We start from the raw sequence: 12828 nt of genomic DNA, 5'->3' as shown, positions 1-12828 counted from the left end.
ACTGCCCCACTGCCTTTAATTTGTTCTCAGGCATTGGCAGAGGTAGAGGCACAGATCAAACCAAATGTCGCTTGTGACTAAGTGCTCCCTGACAGACTCTGAGGGCATGTCATGTGTCTCCAAACTCCTCCTCCTCTGTCTTTCCCTCTACATGGTCAAGGGGGCTGGTCTCTTCCTTCAAGGGTTTATTTTTCCTTCATTAATGTGCAGGTTTATTAAAATCCCCCTACAACACAGAGTACCTTCGTGCTGCTTCCTACTTTACCAGCAGAGGAATACCATGGACAGGTCAGATCACGGCATGACACTGACTGACCTTCACCAGCGACGCTGGAGTTAATCGATAGAATCATTTTTCCTACAAGCAACAGCAATCTTACTTCCACTGCTTCCCTTCTACTAAGCCCAAGAACAGTAGATACCAAAAAGATGCAGGGCTTCATGACGGACAAACTCTGAAGAGGTTATGCTGCCCACAAGAGAGAGGTTGTTGGGATACAGGTGCATATTATGCAGAGGAGGTTCTACTGACAGTGAGAGAGGAGCTGTGAGGGGCTGTATAACGGTATCCAGAGGTAGGGCCACCCTGTCAGAAGGGGACACTGACAGCATGGATGATGGCACATCTGGCCAGTTGAATGGAAGTTGGTGGCTCTGAAACGCAGGCCTCTCCTGTGTTTTACCTGTAGCCCATAGTCAATCTCCGTTATGTCAAAGGCGTAACTGATGAGCGAAGCCTCTCCGTTCAGCACGATCTCATAGGTAGGGCCTCCCTCGACTTTGCACAGCGCCTTGGCCCGGGCAGTGATGTCAGCGTGACCATAAAAGGTGAATGAGACCTGCTGACTCTCGTTGGGTTGCAGCATTCCATAGAGGGGCAATATGTCAAACACCTGGTGGGGGTGGGGTGGGGTGGAGTGGAGAGGGTAGAGGAAGGCAGAAATGACACAGTTAAACATTTCAAAGTGCAGAAATCAATGGTTAGCAACTTCAGAAGAGCTTCATCCTTTCAAATGCCCTGGCATTCTACTCTGCATAGCAGTTGTTTGGAGCAAGGCACAGACGATACTAGATCCTCCAGTGGGGCTGGCAGAAATGGAATGATTCTAATCTCTGGCTTACAACCACCCTGATCTAAACTGAAAGGGCATAGGGCATACGTAGTCTCCATGGTCACTAAGGCAGCATTAGTGCAGTCTTGGAGACCTATGGGTGGCAGAAGGTCCTCTCAGGTGAGGTTCCTCTTCCTTGGAATTCCCAGCCCTTGAAGGGACTTCAGACAGAGTAAGAGTCAGCAGAGCCCAGTGCGAGACCCAGTGACTCAGTTCAGCTTATTCTGAACACTCTTGATTTTGTTCCTGTATTGTGTGCTATTCTCCATTACAGTGCTAAGGCAACAACAGAATTGTTATTATTAACCAATTAATTAATGAAGGGATTACTATTGAAGTCTTTACACTCTATCCAGGCAAAACTTTTATTGACGTCAGTGAAAGTGAAGTCAATGGGAGTATTCCCTCAGAAAGGTGTTACTGCTCTTCAGAAGAAAGGTTCTAAAAGATACATAGACTTTAAGGTCCATGAGACCGAGGCCTGGTCTACACTTGGGAGGAGGGGGAGATCGATCTAAGTTATGCAACTTTAGCTACGTGAATAACGTAGCTGAAGTCGATGTACTTAGATCTACTTAGTCTTCACTGTGGTAAGTCAACACCTGACGCTTCCCCCTCAACTCAGCTGGCACCTCTCGCTCCGGTGGAGTACCGAAGTCGACGGGAGAGCGGTTGGCGGTCGATTTATTGCGTCTAGACTAGACTCGATAAATCGACCCCTGATGGATCGATTGCTGCCCGTCGATCCAGCAGGTAATGTAGACAAGCCCTTAGAACCAGTTAACACATATTGCAATGATGGCAGCATTGTACAGAGTGTGGTACAGAACAGCTTGTTTGCTACAGTCTGCTGCTGTGTCCCTGGGAATGATCCTTAGAAGTGAGGCAAGAGACAAGGGAGTGAGAGAACAGTCTTAAATCCAGTGAATCTCCTGCTTACTTCTTCCACCCCTGTTGCAAGAAGGTCTTCTGACTCCACAAACCACAGTGATTCCTTGAGCTCCGCCGGGCTCAGAGTCAGGGAAATGCTTTCCACCTCATCAGCACCCACGATTAGCATCTAGGAAACAAGCAGCACAAGCTAGAGCAGTGGTTCTCAATCAGGTGTACGTGTACCCAGAGCTCTTCCGGGGGTACATCAACTCATCTAGATATTTGTCTAGTTTTACAACAGGCTACATAAAAACACTAGTGAAGTCAGTGCAAACTAAAATCTCATACGACTTGTTTATGCTGCTCGAAATACCATACACTGAACTGTACAGTTCACCTGTGCACCCACAGCAACGACGGAGGCAATGCTGAATACACGACAATACTGATATTCCAGTTGATTCATTTTATAATTCTGTGGTCAAAATGAGAAAGTCAGCCCTTTTGCACAGTACTAGGGGAGCTGTGACACATTTTTTTATGTCTGATTTTGTAAGCAAGGTGTTTTTAAGTGAGGTGAAACATGGGGCACACAACACAAATCAGACTCCTGACCGGGGCACAGTTGTCTGGAAAGGTTGAGAGCCACTGAGCTAGGGCAGGCAGACTGCCACTCCCAATCTTGAGCCCGCCCCTTCTTTTTCACAGCGAACACTGCAGTCATTTTGCTCCTGGCTGGGTCTGTCTCTGCACATAGCATGTCTGCTGCACACATTATTGTACTGCACATACACAGGGCCTCTCATCAAAAGGCAAAGGCCCAGCCCCAAGTTCAGAAAAGTGTGTGCACACAATGGATGTGCAAATGAAGCAAGAGGCGTAGTTAGGTCCATACTTAGCTACTAATATATGCATTTACCTGGTTCACCTGGGCAACTGTAACCCACACACCTCCTGGGTGTGGGGTTCTGTCCCATCTAGTGGCACTGAGACCACTTAGAGAGATATAAATGAGTCTGCTCGACAGCCTGAGCTAAGCGGCAGGTGGCTTTTAGCTCATGTGGTCGAGGCTCATGCACTAAGCTCCAGAGGTCCCCAGTTCGATCCTGCCTGCCAACAGACGGGGGTCTGTCGCTTGTACATAACCACGGCGATGAAGCAGGCAATGCTGAATATACTACAGGCCTGTATTTGAAAACAAGGCTCACAATGTATTTGTGGTCACTGAGCACCATTTTTCCCAGTCAAGAGAAAATCTCCAGAGGGAATATGCCGCAATGATAGTTAAATTCTTATCAGTGACTGCCTGCTGACCTTAACTAGAACATACTGCAAACTTAACTTTGCCGCCTCTTGAATTCTGTGTGCTTCACAATGTCATAATGATAACACCCAGCTCTTCTCCACTATTTTTCATTAGTCAACCTCAAAACAAAGGAAGTCAGTAGCACTACCCCCATTTTACAGGTGGGGAAACTGAGGCACAAGAGGGGAAGTGACTTGCCCAAGGTCACGCAGCAGGCCAGTGGCACAGCTGGGAGTAGAACCCAGGTCTCCTGAGCCTTGTGCTCAGTCCACTAGGAAATATTGCCTTCCTATCATCTTAATGTTCCATTAACATCCTCTTTTCAATGGGATACAGAACAAGGAGGCAATTCTGATAGACAACATCAATGTCTAACACTGGCAGCCGGTATCAAGTGGAGTGCCCCAAGGGTCGGTCCTGGTGCCAGTTTTGTTCAAGATCTTCATTAATGATCTGGAGGATGGCATGGATTGCACCCTCAGGAAGTTTGCACTTGACAATAAACTGGGAGGAGAGGTAGATACGCTAGAGGGTAGGGATAGGATACAGAGGGACCTAGACAAATTAGAGGATTGGGCCAAAAGAAATCTGATGAGGTTCAACAAGGACAAGTGCAGAGTCCTGCACTTAGGACAGAAGAATCCAATGCACCGCTACAGACTAGGGACCGAGTGGCTAGGCAGCAGTTCTGCAGAAAAGGACCTAGGGGTTACAGTGGACGAGAATCTGGATATGAGTCAACAGTGTGCCCTATGTTGCCAAGAAGGCCAATGGCAATTTGGGATGTATAAGTAGGGCCATTGCCAGCAGATCAAGGGAGGTGATCGCTCCCCTCTATTCGACATTGGTGAGGCCTCATCTGGAGTATTGTGTCCAGTTTTGGGCCCCACACTACAAGAAGGATGTGGAAAAATTTGAAAGCGTCCAGTGAGGGCAACAAAAATGATTAGGGGGCTGGAACACATGACTTATGAGGAGAGGCTGAGGGAACTGGGATTGTTTAGTCTGTGGAAGAGAAGAATGAGGGGGGATTTGATAGCTGCTTTCAACTACCTGAAGGGGGGTTCCAAAGAGGATGGATCTAGACTGTTCTCAGTGGTAGCAGCTGACAGAACGAGGAGTAATGGTCTCAAGTTGCAGTGGGGGAGGTTTAGGTTCCATATTAGGAAAAACTTTTTCACTAGGAGGGTGGTGAAGCACTGGAACGTGTTACCTAGGGAGGTGGTAGAATCTCCTTCTTTAGAAGTTTTTAAGGTCAGGCTTGGGATGATTGGTCCTGCTTTGAGCAGGGGGCTGGACTAGATGACCTCCTGAGGTCCATTCCAACCCTGATATTCTATGATTCTATGATTCTAAGCAAGACTAACAGCTAAAGGTCAGAGAGCTGAAGAGAATTTTCAAAGCCATGCATAAGAATTTAGCAAATGACAGACTTTGTGCCTCTTTCTCCAGAGCATCATTTCACACAAGTACCTGTTACTTGTCACCCTCCCACCATGGATTAAGAGATACAGGAAGAAGGTATCAGAGTAGCAGCCGTGTTAGTCTGTATCCGCAAAAAGAAAAGGAGTACTATTTACTCCCCGCTACTGTTCCTCACATGTTCTTGTCAACTGCTGGAAATGGCCCACCTTGATTATCACTATAAAAGGGTTCCCCCCCCCCCCCCCGCTGATAATAGCTCACCTTACCCGATCACTCTTGTTACAGTGCATATGGTAACTCTCATTGTTTCATGTTCTCTGTGTATATAAATCTCCCCACTACATGCACCCGATGAAGTGAGCTGTAGCTCACGAAAGCTCATGCTCAAATAAATTTGTTAGTCTCTAAGGTGCCACAAGTCCTCCTTTTCTTTTTGAGGAAGAAGGTAGCAACTACATCAGTAGGCAGTTCTAGCTGGGTTTGAGCAGGTGCGGGGTGTTTGTAGGTGAGTCGTCAGTGCAGATTGCATTAGAAAAGACTAGGAAGTTAGAAGCTACTTATGTAAATTAGGGAGAGAGGCAGTAACTGCTTCTGAAGTTAATATGTAAACACAGGCCTAGCCTGATGCTGTGTGAGAATCAGGTCAGTGGAGAAGAGAGATGTGATTTTAAAAAGTGCTTAGTGTCAGCCTAATTTAGCTCCCATTAAAGTTAATGGGAGTTTTATTACCAGAGACATCCATGAAGAGCAGAGTTAGAGCGATGCTGCGTGTGCTTGAAAATCCCACCCAAGATGTATGACCCACCAAGTCAGCAGGCAATTTGGAAGGTTTAAAGGTGGGGGGGGGGGTGACTAGTATGATTCTGCTGGAGTGTATAGGTCAAGCAGGTGAATGACTCGGACTTCATGGGATCCAGGCAATAGGGCTAGGGGAATTTCTACCTTTATTTCTGAAGAATCACTTCTCTCCAGCAGCTCTTTGTGTTGGGTCTCTTCTTCACTCATCCCATTGGAATGTTTCTCCACATCCATCCCTCTGGAGTTTCTGGTGAAACATAAGGAGAGAAAAGTCACCAGAGCTTTGCAGGTTTGCCAAGCATCTGATAGATGTTTATCTCCTGCGGCCCGCACTAGTGGGAAGTCAAGCAGGGGAAGAGCATAGGTACCACTGGGTTGGTGGGAAAGGCCATCTACGACAGCTAGATCCTCTAGGATGGCCCTGGTCCCACTCATTGAAATGCAGCTGACAGCTCACAGACTGGGAGGGTGTGGTGGAATGGGTCCCCTACAGAAAGCTCTGTCAGAATCCGACCCTTGAGGCTGATGATTTCTGTACAAACCTCATAGAGATGTTGCTGTCAGTTTGTTCTGAGGCTGCCTCGGGCTCCTGCTGAGTTTTCTGCTCATTTGTTGGTTCGGGTTCAATGATGGACTTACGTCCTCCAGGGCTGAACCTTGAAAATGAAATTAGGTTTAAACATGAGTATGCTGTGAACATGCCTGTGCCCAAGGGGGAGAATACTGACTACTGAGAATACTGAAATTCCCAGAGCTACCCCATCTATCCTCTCACTGCAGCCGCTCCAGAACTTGGCCAGGTGAGGTCCCAGGAAGGGTGCTGATGTCTCTATGGGTATATCTACCTGGCAATCAGGAGCCATGATTGCTGCAGACATAGGCATATCACAGCTAGCCTTGATTGTGCTAGCTGGCTAAAAATGGTAGTGGAGCTGTGGCAGCATGGGCTAGCTACTCGAGGACAATCCCACCCAGGACCCGGGTACATGCTCGGACAGCTAGCCCATGCTACCATGGCTACACAACTATTTTTACTGAGCTCCTTTGATCAATGCTCTCTCAGGCGTGCCTATGACTACTGTCCTGATTGCAGTGCAGACATACACTACACATGAAACTGCTCAGCTGTCACTGCTCCCATCTGCTGCAGGAACCAAGTATGAGTAGCTGATGGACAACATCTGAGTATTTCAGGCTGTATAGAGGAGGGCAGGCCATGCTGCACCTCACAGAGAGACCACTTTCCGTGCAGATACAGTGTGGCTGTGTAGTGGGGCAGCTGCTCCATTCTGGCGCGGAAGGCGTTAAAGCAAGGCAGAGAGGCTGTGCAGAGCCCCAGACAATCCTCGAAGAGCCTACTGGGAGCCAATCTAATGGAGGCTTGAAAGCAGCCAATCAGGGCGAGGCTGGGACCTATAAAAAGGCTGCAGGGCAGAGAGGAGCTCAGTCTCTCCCTGGAGGGCAAAGGGAGAAGAACTGGCGCAGCAGCAATATGTCCTGGCTTTGAGAATAAGCTTTGGTCCTTCTAGGTTAATATCCACAAATCCCTTATTTGACTGTATTCATAATCTTAGGTGCCTGCGTCACTCTTGAGAACGGAATTTAGGGCTAAATTTCAAAAAGATGCAGATCGGCACCCAGAGGGATTTATTCCTTAGGTGCCTAAATAACTTTGAAAATCTGGCCCCTGGGAGCCTAGGTCAACAAAGCCTAGAGAACAAAAGAAAGTGTGAACATTTCTGAACTGCAATCCAGAGGTCCCAGAAATGACTGTGAATCCTTCCCCTCCCCATGAGCTCAGCTAGGATCTCAACTCCTCTTGGTTCCACTGATTTCATTCATTGATTTCCATGGAAGCGAGGAGCCTACATGCCTTTGAGGATCTGGGCCTAGGGACCTTGCATCAGCCACCTAGGCCTGAACATTTTGGCCATCCCTTTTGGTTATATCAACACTGCTAGCTATACTGCCTTCTAACAAGAAGCCTCTTGTGATAAACACTGCTGTTAATAGCAACTCATGAGAAGAGTAAAGCCCCTGAGATGGAAAATGTATAGTCACTTATTAAATTACCCCCAGGTTTATAGAACAGCTGAAGGCAACTTCATTGGACCACAGGGCCTAGATAATAACAATATCTTTCATCCTAAAGCATCCTAAAGTCATGCTGGAAGATAATATGACAGCTAGCTTCTGCTAAGAAGAAGCACAAAACCACTAAGAGACTTTTACCAGAGGGAAAAAAAAGAATAACAAGAAGTGAAACACTTAAAATATGGGAGTGAGATCATTCTCAGGGAACTGACGGGGGCTATAGGAAAGCTTATTACTGACAGGTAAGACAATAAACTCCATAGGGTCGAAACAAAAGGCAATTGCTGTTTTAGAAAGTAAAAGGGATGGGAGGGGATACAAGATGGAGAGGATACCAGAATCAGATTCCAGAATCCTTAATCAGTCCATAGGCAACTCTCTCACTGAAATTAATGGGAGTTTTGCCTAAGTAGGAACTTCAGAAAATGGCCCCAAAAAAGAGAGGAGGAAGTGGGGAATGGACTTAACTGTGGCTCATCTCCTCCAAACTCCATCAGAGATTCATTGGTTTCATGTAGGCATCTGCTAAGCTCCTCATCTGATCTTTCCCCTTATTTCCCTTTGTGCCTCATGCCTTCAATTGTCCAGCATCATACTGATCAATCGTCCTTCCAGGGCAGGGCTGGAGAAGAGCAGAGGAGAGGAAGGCTGGTCCAGAGGCCTGGGATTCTGGACCTCCAGAGTCAAGTCCCTACTCTGCCAGAGACCTTGGGAAAATAGATTAAAGTACACTACACTCAAGTGGTGGGACTGAAGCATGTGTAGATACACCTGAGTGAGCTGGAGTACCAACAATGAATGAAATGAATGAAGCAATGGCAGCACATAAGTATGTCAAATGAAAGAGAGGCCCATTCAATTACATCATCTAATGGAAAACATCCAAAAAGTGACAAGTTTTCAAAGTGCTTACATACCAATGCTAGAAGTCTAACTAATAAGATGGGTGAACTAGAGTGCCTCGTATTAAATGAGGATATTGATATAATAGGCATCACAGAACCTTGGTGGAATGAGGATAATCAATGGCACACAGTAATACCAGGATACAAAATATATCGGAAGGACAGAACAGGTCGTGCTGGTGGGGGAGTGGCACTATATGTGAAAGACAGCGTAGAATCAAAAGAAGTAAAAATTTTAAATGAACCAAACTGTACCATAGAGTCTCTATGGATAGTAATTCCATGCTTGAATAATAAGAATATAGTAGTAGGGATATATTACCCACCACCTGACCAGGATGGTGATAATGACTGGGAAATGCTCAGGGAGATTAGAGAGGCTATAAAAATAAAAAACTCAGTAATAATGGGGGATTTCAACTATCCCCATATTGACTGGGTACGTGTCACCTCAGGACGGGATGCAAAGATAAAGTTTCTTGACACCTTAAATGACTGCTTCTTGGAGCAGCTAGTCGTGGAACCCACAAGAGGGGTTCTGGATTTAGTCCTAAGTGATTGATTTAGTCCTAAGTGGAGCACAGGATCTGGTCCAAGAAGTGATTACAGCTGGACCGCTTGGTAATAGTGACCATAATATAATTACAGGTTTCAGAGTAACAGCCGTGTTAGTCTGTATTCGCAAAAAGAAAAGGAGGACTTGTGGCACCTTAGAGACTAACCAATTTATTTGCGCATGAGCTTTCGTGAGCTACAGCTCACTTCATCGGATGCATACTGTGGAAATTGCAGAAGACATTATATACACAGACACCATGAAACAATACCTCCTCCCACCCCACTCTCCTGCTGGTAATAGCTTATCAAAAGTGATCATCAAGTTGGGCCATTTCCAGCACAAATCCAGGTTTTCTCACCCTCCGCCCCCCCACAGACAAACTCACTCTCTTGCTGGTAATAGCCCATCAAAAGTGACCACTGTCTTCACAATGTCTATGATAATCAAGGTGGGCCATTTCCTGCAGAAATCCAGGTTCTCTCACCCCCTCACCCCCCTCCAAAAACCACACACACAAACTCACTCTCCTGCTGGTAATAGCCTATCCAAAGTGACCACTCTCCTTACAACCTGCATGAAAATCAAAGTGGGCCATTTCCAGCACAAATCCAGGTTTTCTCACTCCCCCACCCCCATACACACACAAACTCACTCTCCTGCTGGTAATAGCTCATCCGAAGTGACCACTCCCCCTACAATGTGCATGACAATCAAGGTGGGCCATTTCCAGCACAAATCTAGGTTTTCTCACCCCCCCCCCCACACACACAAACGCACTCTCCTGCTGGCAATAGCTCATCCAAACTGACCACTCTCCCCACACTGTGCATGACAATCAAGGTGGGCCACTTCCAGCATAAATCCAAGTTTAACCAGAACGTCGGGGGGGGGGGGGGGAAGGAAAAAACAAGGGGAAATAGGCTACCTTGCATAATGACTTAGCCACTCCCAGTCTCTATTTAAGCCTAAATTAATAGTATCCAATTTGCAAATGAATTCCAATTCAGCAGTTTCTCGCTGGACTCTGGATTTGAAGTTTTTTTGTTGTAAGATAGCGACCTTCATGTCTCTGATTGCGTGACCAGAGAGATTGAAGTGTTCTCCGACTGGTTTATGAATGTTATAATTCTTGACATCTGATTTGTGTCCATTTATTCTTTTACGTAGAGACTGTCCAGTTTGACCAATGTACATGGCAGAGGGGCGTTGCTGGCACATGATGGCATATATCACATTGGTGGATGTGCAGGTGAACGAGCCTCTGATAGTGTGGCTGATGTTATTAGGCCCTGTGATGGTGTCCCCTGAATAGATATGTGGGCACAGTTGGCAACGGGCTTTGTTGCAAGGATAGGTTCCTGGGTTAGTGGTTCTGTTGTGTGGTATGTGGTTGCTGGTGAGTATTCGCTTCAGGTTGGGGGGTTGTCTGTAGGCAAGGACTGGCCTGTCTCCCAAGATCTGTGAGAGTGTTGGGTCGTCCTTCAGGATAGGTTGTAGATCCTTAATAATGCGTTGGAGGGGTTTTAGTTGGGGGCTGAAGGTGACGGCTAGTGGCGTTCTGTTATTTTCTTTGTTAGGCCTGTCCTGTAGTAGGTGACTTCTGGGAACTCTTCTGGCTCTGTCAATCTGTTTCTTCACTTCCGCAGGTGGGTATTGTAGTTGTAAGAATGCTTGATAGAGATCTTGTAGGTGTTTGTCTCTGTCTGAGGGATTGGAGCAAATGCGGTTGTATCGCAGAGCTTGGCTGTAGACGATGGATCGTGTGGTGTGGTCAGGGTGAAAGCTGGAGGCATGTAGGTAGGAATAGCGGTCAGTAGGTTTCCGGTATAGGGTGGTGTTTATGTGACCATCGTTTATTAGCACTGTAGTGTCCAGGAAGTGGATCTCTTGTGTGGACTGGACCAGGCTGAGGTTGATGGTGGGATGGAAATCAACCTCAGCCTGGTCCAGTCCAATGCATAAGACAGCTGACCAGCAGGAGTTTCCTAGCACTCACAGGGTAAAGCACAGAATCCCTGCCTGTGATTTGATTCACTGGGAGAGAGGGGTGATTTTTAGGTTTACTGGACTTTAAGACAGACCTCTAGACTTCCTACATTCTAGCCTGCCTGGTGTGCGATTTTATAAGCAAGCAGGGCACTGGAGAGATTAATGTTACATCAACACCTACAGACTTTAGGACTGAAACAGGCTTTTCCAGGCTGCACTGTAACCTTAGCAAAATCAGCACACACATTTCCCTGGATATCTCCTTTGTTCTTTCACAGACATAATCATTTTGGGAAGGATAAACTGTTTAATTGGTCTGAATTGCATGGCTGTGTTAGATAACGTAGGTGGTTGGAACCTTCTCCAGATAATCTGAAACCTTCTTTCAAATTACCCATTTAGAGAATGCTGGCACATCGCTTGCATTGTGTGCTCCATGGACATGAAAGCTCGGCAAACGGCTTAGCAGAAAAAACCTCACAGTCAGCAAGGTGTTATGCTAAAGGGTGTTTACAAATGAAAGTAAAATAATTTAACATAATATAAAAGTGAGCAGAAAAACTCCCATCTTTGTCCCATCTAACTGGGAGTAGACATGACATGGAAGACAATTTGTACTGGCCAACAATTACCATTAAATCCTGTTCTGCCGGCATGACTATTGAGAACCGTGATATATTTAACATGATAGATTATTAATAGGATATGTCACTTTTTAATAAAACTATTTTAAAAACTAATGATACCTAGCTCTTGCATAGCACTTTTCATCTGTAGATCTTAAAGCACTTAACAAAGAAGGTCTGCATCATTGTCTCCATTTTACAAATGGGCAAACTGAGGCACAGAGCAGGACAGTGACTTGCCCAAGGGCACCCAGCAGGAAGCCCAGGCACTTCTGGGAATAGAACTGGACTGAGTTTCAGTCCAGTGCTCTAGCCACACTGCTTCCTACCTTGTTTGTAAATGGCCCTTTAAAGATTTCCCCCATTATGTTTAGGAGTTGTTTAAGTGACATGAATCCAAATTCATTTTACTCGCCAGGCCAGGTCAATATTTTTGCTTCAACTGCCCCAGCCTGGGTTTGACTAAATGAGAAAAAGAGAGAGAACCAAAGTCTATATCTTCTGGGATTCCAGAACAATTCTGTACCAAACTCCGAAACGTTAGATCAGCAAGACATGAAAGACTCTGCCATTTGTTATTTGTCGAGGGGGAGCCAGCGCTGAAACAGACTCAGACACTGGCTAAGCAGCAGCGGTTTTGGGTCAACAGTCTCCACTTCCTTATAATATTTTCAGCTCCTGTTTACATAAAAACAATCAATAAGAATCTGCTGGGTTGCAAATATAAACATTAGGAAACATTTACTTCTCCTCCCCCCATTCACGGGGTGGGCCGGGGGGGGGGGGGGGAGCACTGTGCCAAGTTTCCTACCAAAAAGAACATTTAGTTCCTTTGCTAAGATAAGATTTGTGTGTTTACTGAACCATGCATTGAAATTCAGACCAGACCGTGGAGAGGAAGGAAAGTGCAGCAGCAGCACTGCAGTGAGATTTTAGGTTTCCTGCATCAGTTTTCTATTTGCTGGAATTAATTAGCAGAAGATTTGGTGTTAATGTGAATGCAATGAGCAGTCCCATGGATATTTCATTGTGACTGAGTATCAGTTAACTAGCGGTTAGAAAGCAGTGTTGAGAGAGACTTATTTTAATCAAAATGTCACCTTGGGGAAGTATTTCAGTTTCGTTCTTTTCTGGAAATGCA

General features: G+C 46.0%; 1 protein-coding gene across 2 annotated transcripts in view; it reads right to left on the bottom strand.

Annotated features, from left to right (window-relative positions):
- Positions 1 to 12828, bottom strand: part of HYDIN (HYDIN axonemal central pair apparatus protein) — a 443011-nt gene that overhangs the window by 149454 nt on the left and 280729 nt on the right. For both annotated transcript variants that reach the window (XM_074968344.1, XM_074968343.1), the window contains 4 exons: positions 6057 to 6170; positions 5659 to 5761; positions 2053 to 2172; positions 684 to 893 (listed from right to left, as the gene is read on the bottom strand). In XM_074968344.1, the coding sequence (XP_074824445.1) occupies positions 684 to 893; positions 2053 to 2172; positions 5659 to 5761; positions 6057 to 6170 (547 nt within the window). The remainder of the gene's footprint in view (positions 1 to 683; positions 894 to 2052; positions 2173 to 5658; positions 5762 to 6056; positions 6171 to 12828) is intronic.

Source organism: Natator depressus, chromosome 12, assembly GCF_965152275.1.
Source record: "Natator depressus isolate rNatDep1 chromosome 12, rNatDep2.hap1, whole genome shotgun sequence".
Taxonomy (NCBI): domain Eukaryota; kingdom Metazoa; phylum Chordata; order Testudines; family Cheloniidae; genus Natator; species Natator depressus.
Note: the sequence above shows the minus strand (reverse complement) of the source record. Positions and strands in the feature narration are given on the sequence as shown.